At 44.6% G+C, this 21,432-nt stretch overlaps 5 protein-coding genes across 5 annotated transcripts in view; 1 reads left to right on the forward strand and 4 right to left on the reverse strand.

Annotated features, from left to right (window-relative positions):
• cntnap2a (contactin associated protein 2a) overlaps window positions 1-2,458 on the forward strand; it is a 198,617-nt gene extending 196,159 nt beyond the window's left edge. The window contains exons 25-26 of the mRNA XM_076158328.1: window positions 539-610; window positions 703-2,458. Of these exons, the coding sequence (XP_076014443.1) occupies window positions 539-610; window positions 703-902 (272 nt within the window). The 3' untranslated portion in view covers window positions 903-2,458. The remainder of the gene's footprint in view (window positions 1-538; window positions 611-702) is intronic.
• Window positions 2,459-4,622: 2,164 nt separating this feature from the next.
• ptgdsb.1 (prostaglandin D2 synthase b, tandem duplicate 1) lies at window positions 4,623-6,052 on the reverse strand. Its single transcript, XM_076158400.1, has 6 exons — window positions 5,892-6,052; window positions 5,632-5,771; window positions 5,433-5,512; window positions 5,234-5,347; window positions 4,980-5,081; window positions 4,623-4,894 (listed from the first exon to the last, which is right to left on the reverse strand). Exons 1-6 carry the CDS (start codon window positions 5,985-5,987, stop codon window positions 4,875-4,877), a joined length of 552 nt encoding a protein of 183 aa, XP_076014515.1. The 5' UTR covers window positions 5,988-6,052; the 3' UTR covers window positions 4,623-4,874.
• Window positions 6,053-8,049: 1,997 nt separating this feature from the next.
• c8g (complement component 8, gamma polypeptide) lies at window positions 8,050-10,516 on the reverse strand. The gene is made up of 7 exons (XM_076158120.1): window positions 10,334-10,516; window positions 9,654-9,799; window positions 9,129-9,199; window positions 8,922-9,029; window positions 8,702-8,806; window positions 8,485-8,520; window positions 8,050-8,205 (listed from the first exon to the last, which is right to left on the reverse strand). The coding sequence occupies exons 1-7, from the start codon at window positions 10,514-10,516 to the stop codon at window positions 8,186-8,188; spliced, it is 669 nt and encodes a 222-aa protein (XP_076014235.1). The 3' UTR covers window positions 8,050-8,185.
• On the reverse strand, window positions 10,428-13,077 carry msrb2 (methionine sulfoxide reductase B2). Its single transcript, XM_076158121.1, has 5 exons — window positions 12,773-13,077; window positions 11,993-12,090; window positions 11,547-11,623; window positions 11,305-11,452; window positions 10,428-11,216 (listed from the first exon to the last, which is right to left on the reverse strand). Exons 1-5 carry the CDS (start codon window positions 12,885-12,887, stop codon window positions 11,091-11,093), a joined length of 564 nt encoding a protein of 187 aa, XP_076014236.1. The 5' UTR covers window positions 12,888-13,077; the 3' UTR covers window positions 10,428-11,090.
• Window positions 13,078-13,751: 674 nt separating this feature from the next.
• On the reverse strand, window positions 13,752-21,055 carry armc3 (armadillo repeat containing 3). Its single transcript, XM_076158122.1, has 17 exons — window positions 20,968-21,055; window positions 20,660-20,715; window positions 20,397-20,514; window positions 19,551-19,676; window positions 19,323-19,391; window positions 19,044-19,225; window positions 18,670-18,864; window positions 18,356-18,539; window positions 18,094-18,246; window positions 17,859-17,967; window positions 16,860-17,160; window positions 16,294-16,430; window positions 15,815-15,983; window positions 15,563-15,657; window positions 14,445-14,606; window positions 14,151-14,313; window positions 13,752-13,993 (listed from the first exon to the last, which is right to left on the reverse strand). Exons 2-17 carry the CDS (start codon window positions 20,705-20,707, stop codon window positions 13,802-13,804), a joined length of 2,403 nt encoding a protein of 800 aa, XP_076014237.1. The 5' UTR covers window positions 20,708-20,715; window positions 20,968-21,055; the 3' UTR covers window positions 13,752-13,801.
• Between the last annotated feature and the right edge of the window lie 377 nt (window positions 21,056-21,432).

The raw sequence follows: 21,432 nt of genomic DNA on the forward strand, positions 1-21,432 counted from the left end.
CTCCCCCTCCCCTCCCTCCCTCGACATCAGGGTGCATTCAGCGTTATCGTCTCTATAAATAGAGCGATAGAGCGATTATCTATGCGTCCCTGGCGTATCATCACGGCGCTCCATCAACTGGAGTGCTCTATTTCTGCGCTCACTGTGTGTGTGTGTGTGTGTGTGTGTGTGTGTGTGTGTGTGTGTGTGTGTGTGAGATAAAATGGAGATAGCGACGGAGCAAGCTAAATCTTTTCTCACAAATACCCAAGTCATCGTCGACCTGGACCACCTTTCGCTCGCTTGGCCCCAATTACAGACGACGGCTGCAGCAGAAGAGGAAGATGAACGGTGGATCTGTCATGGATGTTTAATGAATCTCGTCCCTCTGCTCGTCCCATTAGTGTGCCTGGAGCAGGTTTATGGCTCAGGAGGGGCTAATGGAGCAGACGGAGGCTCCTCCACCATTAACCCCCTGCAATTTACCTCTTAATCAAAGGTGATGGAGTCAAACTCAGCTGGTTAAAGTCTTCGTTTATGTCTTTCTCTGCGTGTTCAGATCCAGACTTTCCCTTCAACGAGGAGCGAGTGATCCCTGATGGAGTCAACAGGAACTCCGCCATCATCGGAGGTACATATGAGCCCGCCGTCCTCCTCCCCGTGCTGTTAAACAAACATAGTCTCACTTGTCCTTTGCGTCCCCCGTCCCTGTCCCCTCCTCAGGCATCATCGCCGTGGTGATCTTCACCATCCTGTGCACCCTGGTGTTCCTCATCCGCTACATGTTCCGCCACAAGGGCACCTACCACACCAACGAGGCCAAGGGGAGCGGCGAGGCCGGCGGCGAGTCGGCGGACACGGCCATCATCGGCGCCGACAACCCGGAAACCATCGACGAATCGAAGAAGGAGTGGTTCATCTAGCAGCCGACGACCAGAGGACAAATAGGAAGGGGGGGGAGGGGGCGGGGGGTGATGTCATCAGGTGACCAGTCGGCCACGGAAATGGAAACCGAAGAGAGAAGGAGTGAGACCCCGCCCACCCCGCCCCAACGTCCAATCACGGGAGAGGCAGAGAGACGGACCTGAGAGGACAATGATCTCGGGCCGTGGGAGACACATGTACAGAAATCTGTTTGTTTTTTTACGTATATATCCAGAGTATTAGAGAGAGACGAGAGGGGCACCTGAGACTGTGTACATACTAACCGGCTTGTCCTTCTTTGTATCGTGCTTTGGGAGTTTTCAGGAGTCTTTGAATACTGTATATGACAAATACTTCTCATGTACCGGGTCGTGTGCTAGCGCAGATTTATCTCCAGTCTTTGCTGCAGTTTCACTTTCTTTCCTTCTTGTTTTTGTTTTGTTTTTGTTTTTTTTTTACAAATCAGAAACGATCAAGTCAACACACCAAACCATTATGTCACACTCATATCTCACGACACTTGAACGCAACACGACAGCCCCGCTGATGTTGTCGTGGCGTGGAGGGGAACACGGATGCCACATGTTGCTTTGTAAATACAAAACGTTCTATGTTCTGTTTTCTTTCTCTCGACTTTATTCAAGAGATTTACATCCAAAAGTTCCAACACTGATTCGATACAAAACCTCTCAGATCTACATGACAGGGAAATCACACACACACATGACACGAGTATGTGCTATGGATTGTATGACGCAAGATTGTATCGGTATGGAATGTTCCGGAGCATGATGGGGAAACGGTGACATCGCTTCTTTTCAGGGCGAAGCTGTGAGCGATGACACCAAACAACAAACATCAACAAAACAAATCAGCCAACATCTGAAGGGAAGGAAGTCTGGGACGAGGTTCTGATGTCAGATTTGGCGAATGAATCCTTCGTGCCTTCCAGTTTTGGGTCCATTTCGCTCGTTCGAGACGACAAATTCCCGACCGCTGCATGAAATCCTCACTAATCCGATCGTCCAGGGCGCTTGAAGAGCACGAATGAGCAAAACGAGCATAACGAGGCGACGTTACAGAGTGTGTGCGGTGGATGAAGACACGTACGTCACACACACTCCAGCAGTTTCCACACTGCCCTCTGTCACACACACACACACACGCAGCATGCATGTTGGACGGCGCATGAGTCGACATGCTTTCAACGGATGTACAGTTTATTCTAAAGAACCTTATTTTCACAGCATAGACGTTTGATTGCAAATTTAGTTTGGTTTCTTTCTGTATAACTGGTAAAACAGTTACCGTGGCAACCTTGTACATGAAGGGCACTGTCAATACATAGAATTCTGTATTGGAGGCCGAGGCACAGCTGGAAAAACATCCACTTTACCTTTTTTAAACTTTAATTTATTGATCGCACATTTGCCAACTCACACACACACACACACAACCATGCGGTGTGAATTTGATGATTTAGCTTCATTATCAGCGCCGACAGACCAAACCATCTCCCATGTGTTCTACTTTGAGTTCTGTTGAGTTGAATAAAGAGTGTCTGATCTTTAACATGTCGTCTTCTTCTGTGGATCACTTTCAGGTTACCATGAAGGTGAGCAGATGAGAGGCACTGTGACACCATGGCTCTGACCCCTGACCTTTAACCCAGGCTTCACTCATAGTCAGAGAAATGTTGAGACTGAAAGAGTAAGGAGGGAGATGTAGTTATGGATTAATTTTGAAGGTTTTGAGCGACATAAACAGACATCGAGTGATGAAGGTGCTCAGGTTTTCTCTTAATAAAGTAATATTAAGATAAATATGTAATCTAGAGCGTAATGGCACCTTTATTATCAATGCCATCAGTGTTGTTTTGACCCATATGCTGTGGTAATCAGCTTCTAACTGCTGCAGACTTAGTCCCTGGTGCTTAACAAGTGATACCAGTACAGACCACCATCTGCGACTGGTTACATACTGCCCCCCTGTGGTAAAATGGCGCACTGTCAATTAAGGGAAAAAACATTGTCAGAAACAACGTCCAATTGTTTTTTTAGGGAAGCAGAACTTCATCGTCTCAGAGGTTTACACACTTTGCCAGTGTGTTTGAATATGAGTATATTTGACATTTCTGACAAAGACTTATTTGTTGACAATGATTCATAGATTGTATTGAGCCCTATCAGCAGGGCCGGCCCTGGGTGATTTGGAGCGGGCGAAAGTGTAGATTGTAGCCCCCCCGCCCCCTCATTCAAACCAGCAAGGACACACAAATAAATATTTTTTCCTTTTTTGTATTTGTATTGATAACACGTCACACAACCTATAAAAACATAACAAAGAATGATAAATAGATAAATAAATAAATAAATAACAGTGCAAAGTAGAGTGTAGTGCAATTGTTTTGTGCAAACTGAAATTATGTCAAATTATGTAGAGTCATGTATGATATTAAAAATTGAATAACCAAACTAATACAAATCTAGATTTCTTGTAAACTCTGGTGGTCAGTAACATTATTCACACATAACACAAACAGTGTGCAAAAAAGAAAGTCCCTTAACTAACAAAATAACTTTACCATGACAACAAATACTTAAAACTGTACACGCCTGGACTTCCTTGCAGCAAAGGCATCAATAGTCGCATCAAACGACAGCTGCCTGGACACTTCTTGATTAATACTTAGTCCATTTAGGCGCTCTTGAGACATTGTGGACCTTAAATAGTTTTTATGAGCTTAAGCTTGGAGAAGCTTCTCTCAGCTAAGCAAAGCATTGGCATTATGATAAAGTAAGTAGTAAAGTAGTAAATAATTATAACTGTTCATATTAAATGCACCATGCATGCACTTACATTCTTCAGTAGGTGAAGAAGACACTGGAGGATTGTCTGCTGCAGCTTCTGCAGGTGCCTGTTGTGGCTGCAGATACTTTCTCAGTGCATCTATACAAAAAAGTAGGTTTACATATATTTTTATACGCTACACCAGCCCACAATTCTAATCTTGCATAAATTAATGTGGTTATGTGACACTAAGGATTTATGCAAATGTATTTGTAGGTATCTGAAGTGAGTACTTATTTTCAAATCATAGTTTGTAGCTTTGCCCAGCTCTGTTGCATAGTAGCTTCATGGATGTAGAGGGGGAGTCAACAAGTTACAAGCAAGCTAAGAAGCTAACGCTATTTTCATGTTAAGTTGTTATTTAAGACAATGACTGACATACCTCTACCCTGGGCCCGTTTTACCTCCTCCTCCTTTGTCACTGTCTAAGAGCAATAGCCGAGGGCTTTGACCTTTTCATCATGAAAGTTTTTTTTCAAGCGTGCCTTCGACCTAACCAGTGGGTCTGGCGCCCCCCCTGTAACTCCCCGTTACCTCTGGTTACAGAGGGGTTACAGGGGGGACGATATTAAACCCGGGACTAGTTTTGCGCATGCGCCGGGAACGTCCGTTGCCGGCTAAAATCACGGACATCACGTTTTTTCTTTTAGGCTTGTATCAGAACACACCTGGGTTTAGCTGGTGGCAGGGCGACAGGTCATGATCTCACACTCACAGATTCAGACCAGAAGTCTAAATAATTATTCAAGAGATTTACGTTTAATCTTGAACTGTAACTTAACAGTGAGCACAGAGGCTGTGGATTCTTCCCTTTCAAGCAGCAGGGGCCAGTGTGGCTAGAGCCTTAATGGAACAATTCAAGTCGGAAGTTATAGTTTATCCTTTTATTGCCTTTCAGGTTTATAACAGCAGTATAAAACACAGAGGACATTAGCAGGTATAAAACATTTGTATATAAAAAAGTTGGCTTAGTTTGGCAAGTCTCATGTTGATCCTTCAGCCTTTTATTGGGTGGTTGTTGTGTTTAGAAGTGTGATTGTTCTTCTTGAGTGGAGTTTTATTGTCTCAGGTGAAGCAGCGGAGATCAGTGAGCAGAAGAGAGGGAGGGGGAGAGGGGCTCCTCAAACGGCGGGGCATTCATCTGAAACAACAAAAGAGAAAGAGCCCAGTGAGTCAAAGGTGTGAACGGAAAGCGTCTCCGTCTATGTGTGTGTCTGTGCACTTACCGCTCTTTGGCAGGATCACAATGTTGTCACGTTGAATTCCACTATCCAGAGAAAACTGAATAAACTTCTGCTGCAGGGTCTCGCTGCTCTCTGGGGTGCGACCTGCAAACACAACAACACTGTTCACACTGAGGGACTACCTTTGACTACACTTGAGTATACAGTGTGTCATATAGCAACCAATAATGAAGAACATTCTAGATTTACAGGCACCGGGGGAAATTCAAGCAACAAATAGAATCTCGTTGTCTTACTGTAGAGTTTGTTGAGGATCTCAGACACTCCGTCCTTTGTCTTGATTGTTTGGACCAAAGCGAAATCCAGGTACACAACATCGACAATGGTCATTTCATTGTCGTTGTTCCAGACTGCAGATAAGGAAACACACAAGGGTTAGGCATTGATGTACGTCTGTACCAGTTTGTGTGAGAGTGTGTTTTGTGCGTGTCTCACTTTGGCTGCGGAAAGTGAAGCGTCCAGGAATGGTGGTCTTCTTGGCCAGGTTGGTCATTCTCCAGCAAGTGTTGTCAGCACTGAGGGGAGAAGACAAAGCACAAGGAGTCACATGAGGTCAGACTGTTCCGTATCTCCTTGCACTGAGGTTTAATAGAAAAAACCTGCTTTTTTCTTAACAGACTCGTCTCAGACTCACTTCAGGTTGGCGTAGGACAGATCCAGGTCTCCTCCAGCTGTTGGCGCCATCATGGCTGTGCCCATACTCATTGTTGCCTTAGTGTTCACAAACCACGGGGCGTCAGTGGCAACTCCAACCATGAACCATTTACCTGCCATCTGATAAAGAGGAAGGGAGGAGGAAGGAGATTAGTCACACAATTTCTTCTGTTCCTCTTAAATCATTTCTAAACATTTCCCTTCACCACTGATTCATCAAAGATTGTTATTTAGTCTTACCTTCTCCAGATCAAAGTTCTGCACCGGCATGACATCAGCACAGGCAGCCAGGGCACAGAGGAGGACGGCCATCATCTTCAGCAGTGTGTTACTCATGTTTACTTCTTCTGATGTGGTACCTGTGACGTAGTTTAAGTATCAGTGAGAGAAGTAGTGATCTACAGACAAAGGAGACGGCTTTTATATCGTCCTGCTCCTAGTCCCCTCCTACTCCTCCTACTCCTCCTATCCTGTCCTCCCCCGACCCCCGCCCCTACAAAATCCCCTCACACAACTTACACAACTTGCTACTTGCATGCAAATCACTACTGTTACACAAGTGGCATGTGTGGGACCGGTGGGGGAGGTGAGGAAGAAGAGGGAGATGAGGAAGAAGAGGGGGTGAAAGAAGGCAACCCTCCTCCACCTCTCATGACTTCTTTGTCAAGAGTGGAAATTTCCAACAAAAAAATGCATGCATTCAATTGCATGAACACATTTCAGGTTTGCATCATTTCTTTGTATTCCAGTGAAATTTCCCTTACTGCCTAATGGAGCATATTTACACAATTACACAAGTGTGTCCGAATGATCAACAATTCACCCACACTCATTTACTTCTTATATTATACTCTTTATTTCAGGGATGAATAGATTAAGCAGCTGTGTTGTGCTTTACACTAATTCTTTTGCAATATTTGTGCTTTTGTGACATCATTATTATTATCAATTTAAAGCCGTCAAGTGTGCAAAGGTCGGTGAGCTCTTTACTGTGGAGCTCTCAGGCTGCTGTTTCTTCTGAAATTTCCAGATGTGACTTTCTCTCTTTGCAAATCTGCTTCTACGGGAATTTTGTTCAACCAAGTCGCCCCATTTACATCAAAACCCAATCAGAAACTTTCGATAAAGGACAGGTAAGCAGCAGGTAGCAGAGTGTATTCATCTTCTGCTGTATTTTTGGCTTCTTGCGGGGTCGTCTTTGGGGTCGAGGTCGACTCTTCGCTCCCCCCACGGCCTCAGAGGATCCACACAAATACACACACATCAACGCCAACACCATCAACGTACAGCGCCACACTCCAGCCATCTTCTCGTCCGCTTGTCCACTATTTTCCGAGTTCTCTTTTAACACTTGTATCTGTTATCCCTCCTGCTGTGCCGTCACACAAACGCAAAGAGACAGAGAGAGAGAGAGAGTGGGAGCAGCGGGGGAGGTGAGGAGGAAGAGGGAGATGAGGAAGAAGAGGGGGTGAAAGAAGGAACCCTCCTCCATCTCTCATGACCTCTTTGTCAAGAGTGGAAATTTCCAACAAAAAATGTGTTACATATGCTCACCATAACTCTAATAAATATAAAATCACACACATTTCAACGTCAAACATCTCATAGATGCACTAACTACATGTCTATGATGTCACTTCTGCTGGTTCTGGGCTTTAGATGCAGGTTGCTTCACTTTAACATGGCTCATAAAACATGTTGCCAGTTCTGCAGATAAACATTTGGTTGATCTTTATAGACTCGTTCCGATTGTTAGAAAGCTTTGATAATGTGTGAATTTGCAGAACATTGTTTCATTCATTCATCCCTTTGAAACAATGAGGCTCTTCAGAGGGAAGTGTGATGTTTCTTCTTCTTCTTCTTCTTCTTCTTCTTCTTCTTCTTCCTTTTCTTCTTCGTCTCTTTCAAATGCAGTTATAACAGCTCAAGCATTCACTTTGTTATGTAAAGAGCTGATTTGAATTTGCTTGGTGATCAGCGATGGTTTCTTTTGGTTTTTGACACTAAAAGGGCACAGACTTGCAGTGATGTGGTTGTGTAACACACTCACACACACACACACACACACACACACACACACACACTCTAGAAGGTGCCGTTGAGTTGAGTTGGGGGGTTGCATGATTTGGTAACCTGCTTTTGTAACCAAACTCTTTAACCCCCTCTGGAGCCTCACATCTGGGTGTCGTTCATGCATGCACGCACGCACATACACGCACGCACATACACGCACACACACAGCCCCCCTGGCCCTCTCCACTAATAGGTTCCTCCATCATTAATCTCAGAGAGAGCAGTCGTGATGGAGCCGAGGAAGATTTGACCTCTTTTATTGCCTTTAGTTGTGTTGCAGCTAAAAAGTCAAAATCTTTCCAATACACAAATGAAGTTGACAGTCTAATGTAACAGTTTGTTTATTTGCATTTGGTCTCAAACTTGTTTGTTTTAATCTCAGTAATCCTTCCAGGCATCTGTGGGGCAAAATCCAGAGAGTAGCTGAGCATGAGGAGTGGGACGGAATCTGTCTCCCTGCCTCAGCACGTAGGGACGCAGTCTGCAGAGAGAGAGAGAGAGAGAGTGTGAGTGTTTGTGTGTGTGTGTGTGAGAGAGAGAGAGAGAGCGTGTGTGCATGTGTGTGTGTGTGTGTGTGAGAGAGAGAGAGAGCGTGTGTGTGCATGTGTGTGTGTGTGAGATCGTGTGTGTGTGTGTGTGTGTGAGAGAGAGAGAGAGAGAGAGAGTGTGTGTGTGTGAGAGAGAGAGTGTGTGTGTGTGTGTGTGTGTGTGTGTGTGTGTGTGTGTGTGTGTGTGTGTGTGTGTGTTTGCTTGCACTTACTCAGCACATGGTCCTGGTCCACTGTACCACAATGACCTATGAAAAAAAAAAACAGAACACACTTAAATGCCTTTAAACTCCAACTTGTTTCTGTAACTTTGTTCATATTAAGTTGAGATATAAACCCATCTGGGCTCACAACAGGAATGTGACTTTTCTTTTTGTTTTTATTATCAAAACTAGTGAATACTGATGCACATGGTGGACGTTGACTTACTGTAGGTGGGGAAGGGGAAGAGGAAGGCCAGGCCCAGTCCCTGTTTTTCAGCCAGCGTCTCAAATTTGGCCAAAACCGGCTCTGATAGGTTGTCTACAGATCTGCCTGCAACCAGAGGACATGAAGTCAAATCAAGTCAGGTCATATAAAGAAAATTACAGCGCAAAAACAACCAAATGGAGGTCAGTGAGGAAGAGGCAAACATCTGAGGAGCTCCCACCGTATAGTTTCATGGTCATCTTCCCCATTTTCTGATAGTACAAGACGGCATAGGAGGTGTAGTCTGTCTCCCCTATCACTATCTCTGTGTTCAGCTCCGGACGAGGGCCTGGAGAGGACAGAGGACACGGGTCAGAGTCTGTCTACATTCCTTTATGTAATTTGGAAAAAGGATTAAGAAGAGAGAGAGAGAAGGAGGAACTGAGACCTTTGAGCGTCAGTCTCCCTGGGGTCGCCGTCTGATGATAGACCTGCTGAATCTCCCAACACTGGTGATTGCTGAGAAGAGAGGAGCGTTTAAGACAAGTTTGATGCTCAGTTTGATGCTCAGTTTGATGCTCAGTTTGATGCTCAGTTTGTCCAGTAGTGCTATGAACTCTGAGGAGCTCGTTTTATCCTTCATCTTCCTCGTGAGAAGAGGACATAACTCTGTCTAGGCCATGAGCCAAGTCATTGTTTTGGAAGGATAATTAGGAATGTTCTATCACAACTGGGACATGTGTTTACTCGGGAACGAAACCAGGTCAAGCTGACCCCAAATGTTCTCCTTGTTGGGGTTATGATCGAGGACAGAGAGACAAATGTGTTTTCAGTCTTCCTGTTATTATAAAATCATCCACATGTTGTTCAAGCCCGCAGTCACGGTGCCATGTGGGCGGAGATTTGGTGGCACATTTGCTCCCTCTGCTGTTAAACAAAGGTACTGCAGAGGCAAACACCCAGTTGGACTCACATGCGTGTTTTGGTGCTGATGGCCACAGTCTGGACGGGTCCGGAGGGAGGAGTGAGGCTGATGACTGTGGGCTCCACTTTGGTGCCGTGCTTCATCAGGTAGGAGCATTTGGAGGCGGAGTTCAGCAGAAACCAGGTTCCTCCCATCTGCAACACGCAAGAGGAGGATCAGCAAACACACACTGAAGGTTTGCATGAACACGTTTCAGGTTTGCATCATTTCTTTGTATTCCAGTGAAATTCCCCTTATTGCCTAATGGAGCATATTTACACAATTACACAAGTGTGTCCGAATGATCAACAATTCACCCACACTCATGACTTTACTTCTTATATTATACTCTTTATTTCAGGGATGAATAGATTAAGCAGCTGTGTTGTGCTTTACACTAATTCTTTTGCAATATTTGTGCTTTTGTGACATCATTGTACGAATCAATTTAAAGCCGTCAAGTGTGCAAAGGTCGGTGAGCTCTTTACTGTGGAGCTCTCAGGCTGCTGTTTCCTCTGAAATTTCCAGAGGTGAACTTCTCTCTTTACAAATCCGCTTCTACCTGAATTTTGTTCAACCAAGTCGCCCCATTTACGTCAAAACCCAATCAGAAACTTTCGATAAAGGACAGGTAAGCAGCAGGTAGCAGAGTGTATTCATCTTCTGCTGTATCTGGTCTCATCTCTTACCTGCTGCATGTTTATGTTTTGTGCAGGTGGGGTCACATCAATGGGCTCAACCTTTGGCTTCTTGCGGGGTCGTCTTTGGGGTCGAGGTCGACTCTTCGCTCCCCCCACGGCCTCAGAGGATCCACACAAATACACACACATCAACGCCAACACCATCAACGTACAGCGCCACACTCCAGCCATCTTCTCGTCCGCTTGTCCACTATTTCCCGAGTTCTCTTTTAACACTTGTATCTGTTATCCCTCCTGCTGTGCCGTCACACAAACACAGAGAGAGAGAGAGAGACAAACAGAATGAGAGGACGGGCTCTTAGGTTACATATTAACCTGGTTTACTGGCAGAGGTGAGGACAGAGCAGCAGAGTTTGTAATCATCAGTCATATCGAAAGCACAAAACTTCAGCTGAGAAAACAGAGAAAATAGACATTTATTGATAAATTGACAGCTATGTGTGCACAATTATTACAGGGACAAGTCATTGGGATCAGATTAGTGTGGAAGCAGAGTGAAACACAAAATACAATCATTACAAAATTAAATCACATCAAATTTTGATTATTTAAGTCAAAAAACACTTTGCCATCAATTGCAAATTCATTTTTGTAACATTGGGTTGGCCGCCATTTCCCACACAAAAGACCAAAATTCAACCTTTAAGAGGACGGATTAGAGGACATTTGCTTTAAGACTTATGCGATCAACAAACAAACAAATCAGTGCTGTGTGTTTGTGTCCAGTTCACGCAGGTCATGGGTTCTACTCGGCCTTGTCCGGTATGATGTTTTCTCTGGCTTTAAACGTGAGGCCCACACTGTTGATACAGAACCGCTGACCCGTGGGATCCGGTCCATCATCGAACACGTGACCCAGGTGGGCATCACACTGCATGACACACACACAACAGTCACAAAACAACACTAATATAGTTGTTACTTTACACAAAACTAAATGCAACCAGAATACAACTCACGTTTTTACAAAGGACCTCTGTTCCAGCACTGCCCAGGCTGTTGTCAGGGCGACGGATGACGGAGGCGTGGCTTTCATCTCGCCCCCAGGTCCCGTGAGCCTCTTTGAATGACGGCCAGCCCGTCCCCGAGTCGTACTTATCCTCTGAGCTGTCACCGGAGGAGGAGAGGTGAGTTTATTATTAGAAGAATTAGTAATCACATAAAAGTAATAATAGTAGGCAGTGTCAACATGAACGTTTACCGGAAGAGTGGAGCTTCACAGCACACACAGTGGTACATGCCAACTTCAGAATGGTTCAGATAGATCCCGCTAAAAGGCTGGAAGCACACACAAACAAACACAAACACACACAATGTAAGGCAAAGTTTGTGTATCAGAATTCTTTGATCAGTTAAGTAGTTTTGTACACATAACTTCTTGATTTTGGGCCAAATTAAAATGATTGATTGATGATAATTCAGTCATTACTCACTATAAAGTGGAAATAAAGCAGACTGGAGGTTACTTGGAGAGTTTCATAGGCAATTCAATTGACAGCAGATGCCTGGACGTGCTGAACCTGACTCAGGTCAACAACGTGACAACGCAAAGTCCAACTCAGTGGATGGTTTTGTTTATGAGGCTGAATCTGTGCTGGTGTGGATGTGTGTGTGTGTTTATTAGAGACATTATTCAGTGATACTCACCACCTCTGTGCCTTTCTCTCTGGTGACCACATACTGTTCTGGAGTCAGTTTCTTTTTCCAGTCTGTCGTCTCATCGTAACGGGTAAGAGACTGCAAAACTGCAACAGAGCCCAACTGCAAATAAGAGATCTCAGAAAGCTGCTGTACGTACACACACACACACCAGGGTCACTGTCTTTCTAATCTTACACTCTAGTTACTAATCGACCCTGGACTCTGTGGGGCCCCTGATCTCGGTGGTCACTTATGAAACCATGGATAGTGGAGATGAACCGGACTGTAATGTATAGACAAAGTAGCAGAAAGTGAATTAAATCATCACCTTGCTAACATGATGTCATCAAAACATAACAAGCTTCAAAGATGGACTTTTATATAGTTTGTATTTAGATTACATTGGATTGTGCAGGTGTAGAAGTATACCAGCCTTGTTTTCTACACATTTACAGCTTCTTAAAGCAGATCCTACACATCATATGTCACACTATACTGTCACTTCAGAGGTACTAGAGAGTAACCGTCTTAAGATTCTTGTATAGTTCCACATTGTCCAACAACAACAGCCTAAATCGAAGCCTTTTGCTGAAGACCCCCTTTAAGCCCAGTGAGCCTCTTCTGTTACTATAAGCGCAACAAGTGCAGCCTGTAGCTTAATACTTAAATCAAGTTTCACTAAATAACTCTTTAAATGGATGAAATGTTTTAATATCGCTGCATCCGTATGGTGTAAACCTGCAGGATGTTGTGACGGTAAACAAGTGAAGCTTTGTCCCTCGGTACCTCGGCTCGTGCAGACGGGACGGACGAACAACGGGATCCTCCAGGCGACCACCCCGGGTTTGGGTGCCGAGTGCCGGGCAGCGAAGACACAGAGACGGGCGACGAGTCGAGACATGTTCGGAGGGACGCTTGCTGCAGATTCTGCTCCAATCCGGTGAAGTCAAACAACGCCGCGGGTTCTGATCACATCCACACCGCGCAGAGCCTCTTCTCGTCTCTTGTCTTCTTCTTCTCTCCTCTCTTCTTCTCTTCCCCTCTCTGGCTGCTGCAGATCTAAACTGGTTGACCCCGGTGACAGATCAAACCTCCGGCCCCGCAGGTCAGTGGAGATAAAGTTTCATTTTTACTGCCAGGCAATGTGCAAAGAGCATAATGTCATCAAAAGAGGAGCAGACCGAGTCCATCAAGCGACGGGGAGCTGCATAGCACTTCCTCCCTAAACGCAACTCAAAGAGGGAAATAACCAAAATAAAATAATGGTTAAGAGAAATAAATATAAAGATCTTGGAATTAAATATATTAACAAAATAGAAGAAATCATTAAAAATATAAAAGTAATTTGATAAAAGCCTGGGGGAAAATATTTTAATTTGGTAAAAACATAAATAAAACAAAATGTGAATAAAATAAAATAAAGTATAATAATGTGTCTAAAAGCTCAGATACTCTGACTGAGGAAGTTCATTTGGGGATTTGGGACTGTGACTCATCTTGCAACACAGGCTGACTCATAAGTGAACACACAGATCCTCAGAGGCACCAACCCCTAGATAAGACGATGTGTTCACTGTCAGGGGCACTGCAGTTATAACACAGTGTGGCTACTGGAGATAAAACTCTGTCTGTTTATTACAGAAGAAGCCGTGTGTCCTTATTCTGCAAGGTTAATGATCACACAAAGACCTGTGTCCTTATGACTGGATATGCATGACTCAGGGGAACTGGCTTGAGGGCTTCTGTTGTACTTTATTGTATCGTTTCATGAAGCATATGACCATCTAGTACATGTATATGAGTGTGTGGTTGTGTCTATATGGTCTGGTATCGCACAGCAGCAGGGGTATTGGCTTTCAAAAGGTTCCCGGGCTGATGCATGAGGTCGACCACGAAGCGGCAGATATGTGATGGGCAGTCCTGTCTGAAGAGGGTGACCTCGTTCCACGCCCGACTGTAGTCGCCCCGGACCAGTGTGCAGCTCAGGCCCATGCGATCAGACAGACACTGTGAGGAGAGGAGAGGAGAGGAGAGGAGAGGAGAGGAGAGGAGAGGAGAGGAGAGGAGAGGAGAGGAGAGGAGATGGGTTATGAAGGGAGGCACATAGAAGGAGGCTGGAGATGAGAGGATAGATGGAGAGAGGTCAGATGAGGGTTGTTGGTACCTTGAAGAGAAGCGCTCTGTGGTAGTAGATTCCCGCTGAGATCATGCCGATGGGAACAACATTGGACTGAAGCTTGAACTTGATCTCGCTGAGGTGCAGCTCCCAAGGGAACTCGTGCAACTTCTCTACCTGCACAACCCCACCCATGGCTCTGCTCACCAGTCTGACACACAAACACACACATAAACACACACACACACACACAAAAGCTATTACTTTGCAACAACCTTAAAACACAAATCCAAGTGTTTACTTTCCATTTATGAAACGTGCTGCTTCCTCTAAATCCATCACCTGGCCAATGCGGTGTACTGCTCCCGTTCATCATCCAGCTGCAGGATGGATTCAGTCGCCTCCTTCACCAGGAGCTGCAGCGACGCGTCATCTGTCATCCTCCAGGCTTTCTCTTTCTCTGGCCCCTCCTTAACTTTGTCGGTCTCCTTCTTCTTGCTTTTGCTGCACGGACAGAAAAGTCAAGTAAATGTCTTCAACAACACATTCAAGCTACTAAATAAGACACACACACACACGCACCTTGGTGTCTTCTGGCCTTTCTTGCTTTGTGTCTGGCTGGTTGGACCTGATGGGGCCTCCTCACCTTCTTCAGTTTCCATTGTCATTTTGCTGCAGGAGTAAAATGTTTTACTTCAATTAGCAACTGTTATTCCATTTCCACTGTAGCAATGTAATGTAATTAAATAGAAAGGAAGAAAGAAAGTGTGTCATCTGAGATCAATGCAAATGAAAAAAGGGAACATACCAAACTAAAGCTGGATCTCCTTGGTTGAAGGAATAATAAGATGTGAGGAGGAAGTTGATTTGAAACAAACCAGGAATTAATTCCAGAGACGTTTTCTTTCTTTGCCAACTTAACCTTGAGTCGTGCCAAGCCAGGGGCCATGGATTGATTATATAAGAGGCTGCTTTAGAATGCCCGGGGTGTTGGGTAGTATCTGTGTGTGAGCAGGCTAACACACAGAGTGAGGGGCAGGAGGCACCCTGAGGGGCTGCTGCTCTCTGGCAAAGTTGCTCAAAGCTTGTGTTTGTGTGTGTGTGTGTGTGTGTGTGTGTGTGTGTGTGTGTGTGTGTGTGTGTGTGTGTGTGTGTGTGTGCGCGTGTGTGTGTGCTTGTTTTCTTTTGAGTGAATCCATTAGTCTTAACACAAAGGCTCTTTTGCACTTAGTGTGTTGCTATATTTAAAAAATATAATTTATGCTGTGAGACAAAGCATGCAGGGAACACTGATGTGGGAGAAGAAGAGGAAAGGGAGGAAAGGAGCACAAATAAGGGAATAATGTGGACAAATATGTGTCTGCTTCTGTTTCTCCATGTTTTGAGCAACGTGTTGTTGTGTTGCTGTGTTGCTGTGCTGCTGTGTTGTTGTGTTGTTGTGTTGTTGTGTTGAGTCATACTCTGTTGATAGAATAACAGCGATGATGGGCCGGCGTGCGTTGACTGGCTGCTTGCAAAATTCCACTAAAGTCAGAACCCTCTCACCTGCACGGACCTGAGAGAGAGAGAGAGAGAGAGAGAGAGAGAGAGAGAGAGAGAGAGAGAGAGAGAGAGAGAGAGAGAGAGAGAGAGAGAGAGAGAGAAATCTCAATTTTCTTGCCATTACTTAAAACATCAACTGTTCTAATACACACATGACCCCACACACACACCTGTCCGGCGTCGTAGAAACCATCTCGTATGATGTCAGTGGGTGCCAGTTGACCTGTCAGGCTGTACTTCACAGACAGGTTGGAGTTGAGCAGGCTGCTGGTGGCCAACATGCTGAGGCTGCTGCAACGATTCACTGACTGGTTGATTTCCAGAAGTCGTTCCAGAGCTCTGAGACACACATGAATGTGAAAGTCATCAAGTAAATACACATACACACAGGTATCTGTATGTAGACATGTAATACCATGATTTCCTGCCATCTACTGGCTGCTTAGGAGATAACAGGAGATTGTACAAGCATCAACCCCTGTGATGTGACTTTACTGTAAACCTCTGTGTGTTGATGTGGGGTTGAGATTTGTGTCGACATTTGAAACATATCACTGCAGTAAAACATAATATAATTGTGCTTCATTTGCACATTATTAAGTATATTAAGTATGGAATGTCATCCTTTTCTGTCGTCTCATTGCCTCACCCAAACTTGCACATCTGCACTGCAGAGGGCTCGTCTCTGGCACACACACTGACTGCCAAGCACGCATTGTGGAACACCTCCCTCTGAGTGGAGTGCAGCAGCTTGACCAGCAGCTGAAGGCCTCCAGCACGGCGCAGCTATGCAGGACAGAGAGCGAGGAGTAGAGTTTATACAGCAGATAATGGACAATAGGTTTTGTTGAATATCTTTACAGCTCTAATGTAAAAGTTCAAGATTTCCCACATCTTTTATAGCCACAGTCCTGCATTATCCATAGCATCCAGCACATCTGGGACATAAAGTTTGCATTTCTAACCATATGACTTCTACTAAATTCTTATTAGGGCTGTCAATAATTTTGAACCCACTGTGAGTTATTTTATGACTCCTTTTGTTTTTTATTCATCACAAGCTGAGCCTTTAAATATTGAATATCCCAAAATATTTAAATATTAAAATCTTGCATTCATATTTAAAACAGAACTGGGAATAAGAGGGTATGTTGTGTATGCACACACACACACACAAACACACACACACACACACACACACACACACACACTTACCTCTGCTCTAGCATCCACATCCCCAGCCATCACTACCAGGCACTGCACCGTACTGATCAGAATCTGTGTGTTTGTGGATTTCAGAGGCTCCATCAGCGCCTGCATGGCTCCTTGTGCTAAGATGCTGCAGCGGAGAGTTTCCTGTCCTGCCATGTTGCCAAGCGTGGCAGCAGCGTGGGCCACCGTCTCAGCACATCTGTCCCCGAGCATCTGGACCAGGACCTCATGGCCTCCTGCCTGGTGCACCACGCTGAAAGGTACCGCTGACATTGATGGGATATTTACTGTAAACCCTAAAGTGCTACAGAGCTAAAAGGTCGCCTTCACCTTGCTCCCAGAATTCACACAGACACAACTATGTAAGAGAGCAGAATAATAAATAAAGTGAATAATGGAAACACAGACTACAGAGAGTGAAGAAGAGTTTCCCGGGAGGATTGAGGTAAATGGTATCGTCGTCTGAGGAAGACAGTAATACAGAAATATGGAGTCAAGACAGTGAGATCTGATGAGTGAGGGGGAAGATTTAACAGGGGAATAAAAGAATATGTGGAATGAAGATTGAGGGGAGAGGTAAATAGATATTTAATGAGGGAGAACCGGGGACAGACAGCTGAAGGATGGTTGTCGTTTTGGAGGAAGCAGAGAGGAGTTCCATTTTAAAATACTTCATTCCTGCAGATTTGTTAGACTGCAAACTTAAGGTAATAAATTGTAACTTAACTCCACAAAGACCTTGAACTGATTTGTAGTGTTCAGACTCAGAGATGACTAATAGAAGGATACATGCTGTCTAATATTGGACAACAGTTCTAAATAGAAGATTGTAATTCATATTTTGCCCTTCCATCTTGTCGTTCTTTCTTTACTCTTTAGAATCCACTTTAATGTAGAGATCAAAGACGCATTGCTTGATTTATTCACAGAATAATAAGACATTGGCAAGTAAATGCATTGAGTGACAGGTGAAGGTGGAGGAAGAAGGACTTTATGACTCACCAAGCGTTGAGCTGGCTGCTGTGTGTGAGGTTTGACAGAGCCTTAGTAGCTGCTCCTCTCAACATCAAACACTCGCTCTGCAGCAACTCCACCACCACAGGGATAGAGTCTGAGAAACACACACACACACCACCCCCACACACACACACACACACACACACACACACAACTCAACTTACATTTTTTGTTTGCTTAACTTAAAGCAGAAGTGTGACTGTGTGTGTGTGTGTCGTACCCATGTCTCTGAAAGTGTCTTTGCTGGCTTGAGAGAGGCTCATAGAAGCTACAGCATGGCAGGTGGCCGCCTTCACACTGGAATCCTCCAAAGTCAGAAGCTCTACCAGGGCTTTCTCTAGCTCCTGCACATGGAGCAGCGTGCGGACCTCAGCTACACTCGCGGACATTCATGTGTGGAGGAGCACAGACACGATATAGGTTGTTAGGACTTCCAAAGGGAAAAAGGAAATGATCATCTTGTTGTCCTTCAGCCTGCTTACAGCGCTCGGCCGCCCTGGCGATGCAGTTGACGGCATCGGACAGGGTTTCAGGAAGAGTGGGGCTGAGGATGAACTCCATGAGCCTGGTCAGTCCTCCCCCCTTCTGGATCATGTTGAGACACTCACTGTCCCTCAAACAGTTAGATACTATCTGTAAGGCCTCATGGTGGAGGTCATTGAGCTCCTGCCATAGAAAGAAAGACAGATAGAGCACAGAAAGGACATAAATCAGCAACAAACAATAGAAGTGCATTTAACCTTAAAGTATATCCTGTGCTCTCTACATCATGGCCTGCTTACACACACATCCCTACCTTGTCGTTGAGTATGTCCATGATCTTCTCAAAGCCCTGCTCTTCCCTGAAGGTGGCACACGTATGTTTATCGGTGGTGATATTCACCAGCGTCTTCAAAGCCAACAGCTGGATGACAGGGAAGTCGGACCTCACCAGGTCCAGGATGGGAGGAATGGCACCCAACTCATGTAACACCATACGGCAGGGGTAATCCTTCATACACAGACAGGGGACGGAGGACCAATTTCCCAAATATACTGCATTTGAGTGAGGAGTCATTACACAAATCCTTTATGAGTACGTGTTATTTGTGATGTTGATGTTTATATCTAGAAAATACATCAAGTTCTATGGTATTTGGTGTCCAACAACATCAAACAGCATTGAGTCACCTGAACAAGGTTGAAGATGGTCTCCAACGAGAACTTATTGACGTCTGGGTCCGGGCTGGACAGGAGCTGGATCAGAGGCGGCAGGCCCTTGTTGTCATAGATCTGAACCCTACACAGAATATTCACCGAGAGGGCAGCCAGGCACATGGTCGCAAACTCGTAGGCAACTATGTCTGGATCTTCTTCAGGAGAGGAAAAAACATAGAATCAGATAGAACAGAGTGTTGAAAATATACATAGAAGTGGATACACGACTCAATCATGTTAAGTATAACTCACCTTCAAGTAACAGTATTTCAATTATGGATGGAATGATGTCTACTTTCTTCATAACACTGTGTACATCAGCTTTTATTGAAAACAGAAGCAAATGTAAGTGAATGTTATTAGTCAGCAAATCATCAATCCACAAAACAACAAAATCATAAACCCTATCAACAAATCATTGAACTTAATAGACAGATAGATCTTCCGAGACAACTATGGTGACTGTGCCATCAAACATACCGTTGTTGGCCATGGTGCCCAAGGCCGTGAGCGCGTTCCGTCTGAGCAGCTTGTTGCTGTGACTGATGAGCTGACAGAGAGGGTCCAGTGCCCCGAGTCCCAGCAGTGAGACCTTGTTCTCATCTCCTGACAACAGGGGGACACAGTGAGCAGGGAAAGCGTAATAACAAGGTTCCTCACTTAGTATCTCACAGCAAGTACACGTGTACATCTCTTTGTATTGTGATTGAATTGGTGTGGATAGTTTGTTTGAATATTATTTAAGAAAGCTGCAGATAAAGGACTCAGGGTGCATTCAATGTCCTTTTACAGGGTTACACAGCCGTATGAGATCATTAAATGTAAATTTTGCAGTAAATGTCAGGAAATACACGAAGCTCTGCTGCTCAACCAGCAAAAGAGGACATTAAGACCAGCAGGACTTTATTAAAATGCACTGGAGTTGAAAGGGAATACGTACTGAGAGCACAGAGATATAAAATGAAAAGAATGTAGCTGCTATTTTACAGCTCAAGACCTCCATTGGAAAAGTTAAGCAGAGAGGTACAGAACTGAAAGTTTCGTTCTTATCTCGAAAAGGAAGCCGAGAGAAGAGAAATTAAGAGAAGTGAAAGTTTCCTACATCAATATGAAACCATATTTTAAGAGAAGTCATACAGAAAGTAGAGCTAAAACTGGGGTGGTGCGTTCACGTGTCGATTCAACGCTTAGAGAGAATCGAGTGCAATTATAATTGGGGACTCCTACTTAAGAAAATAAGAGTGAAAGGGAAAGGAAGAGAGATACTGCAGTGCTTTTCCTTTACACGCTTGATCGCAAGGTATGATACTGTGTTAGGGCTTGTACCTTTCTCTGCAAACTTATAAATGGCCTCACAGGCTTTCATTTGGACGTCCTCCTCCGGGGAGCTCAACAGTAGCACGACTGTGGCTGGATCTTTGCTCTCAATGGGCGGAGGATCAAACTGAGGGGACACACACACGCATACACACATGTGGACTCTGTTGCCGTTTGTTTGGGTTGCCACCAAGAAAATCACCACCAAAGGCTCAGCTAAACTTGACATGTTTGAAATGGTCGCTTTGATCATCTCTTCCCTGATCTCCTACCGTTTCCTTGCACGGAGATTCGTTCTCCTTCTTCGCCTTCTTCCCCATTTTGAACGCTGTTGGAAAAAGACGTTTTAAACTACGTTATAACCCCAGATAAGCTTTAGTCTTGTGTTACTCTGTCCTATGATCACAACAGCGTTTGTAAATGTCGCAAATAAAGACAAAAACTCGGTGATTGCCAATGATGGCGTCAGAAAGCTACAGTAGCTTTTAATATGAGACGCCAGCAGCGCTTTGGTATTAAACACAACTCATCTGACGCTATATTACAGATTGTTTCACACATTCTCACACCATTTGCTTACCTACTGTATTTCCCAAAGCAACGGGCCAACTGAGGGTTTTTAATTAGCCAGAGAGCCCAGACCGTAATGTTAGTGTTTTGGTTTGGAAGGTTGACATTACGTCTCTAGGCAACAGGTGCCACGTGGGCTGAATGAGAAGAGGTGGAACGTTTGGCTCGTTTCTTTCAACTGAGTTATTTATTATGATCAGCGAATATGTCAGTTATCTTTTATATAACACATTAACAATGCGGTCGGTGTAGATCGATGCCGTTTTACGACTATAGGAAATCGGTAGAGCAGATTAAATGACATCCCTCTCCCTCCTTTTGTTTACTGGGCCTATAACAATGACATATCTCCACTTCCACGGGAACTGGAGAATGATCTCTGTGCGTTTGTGTGTGTGTGTGTGTGTGTGTGTGTGTGTGTGTGTGTGTGTGTGCGTGTGTGTGTGTGTGCGGGACCCATTTGGCTTTCCTGTAC

This window comes from Genypterus blacodes, unplaced genomic scaffold (assembly GCF_046128005.1).
Source record: "Genypterus blacodes isolate CSIRO-AG114 ecotype Tasmania unplaced genomic scaffold, CSIRO-AGI_Gbla_v1 ptg000076l_1, whole genome shotgun sequence".
Taxonomy (NCBI): domain Eukaryota; kingdom Metazoa; phylum Chordata; class Actinopteri; order Ophidiiformes; family Ophidiidae; genus Genypterus; species Genypterus blacodes.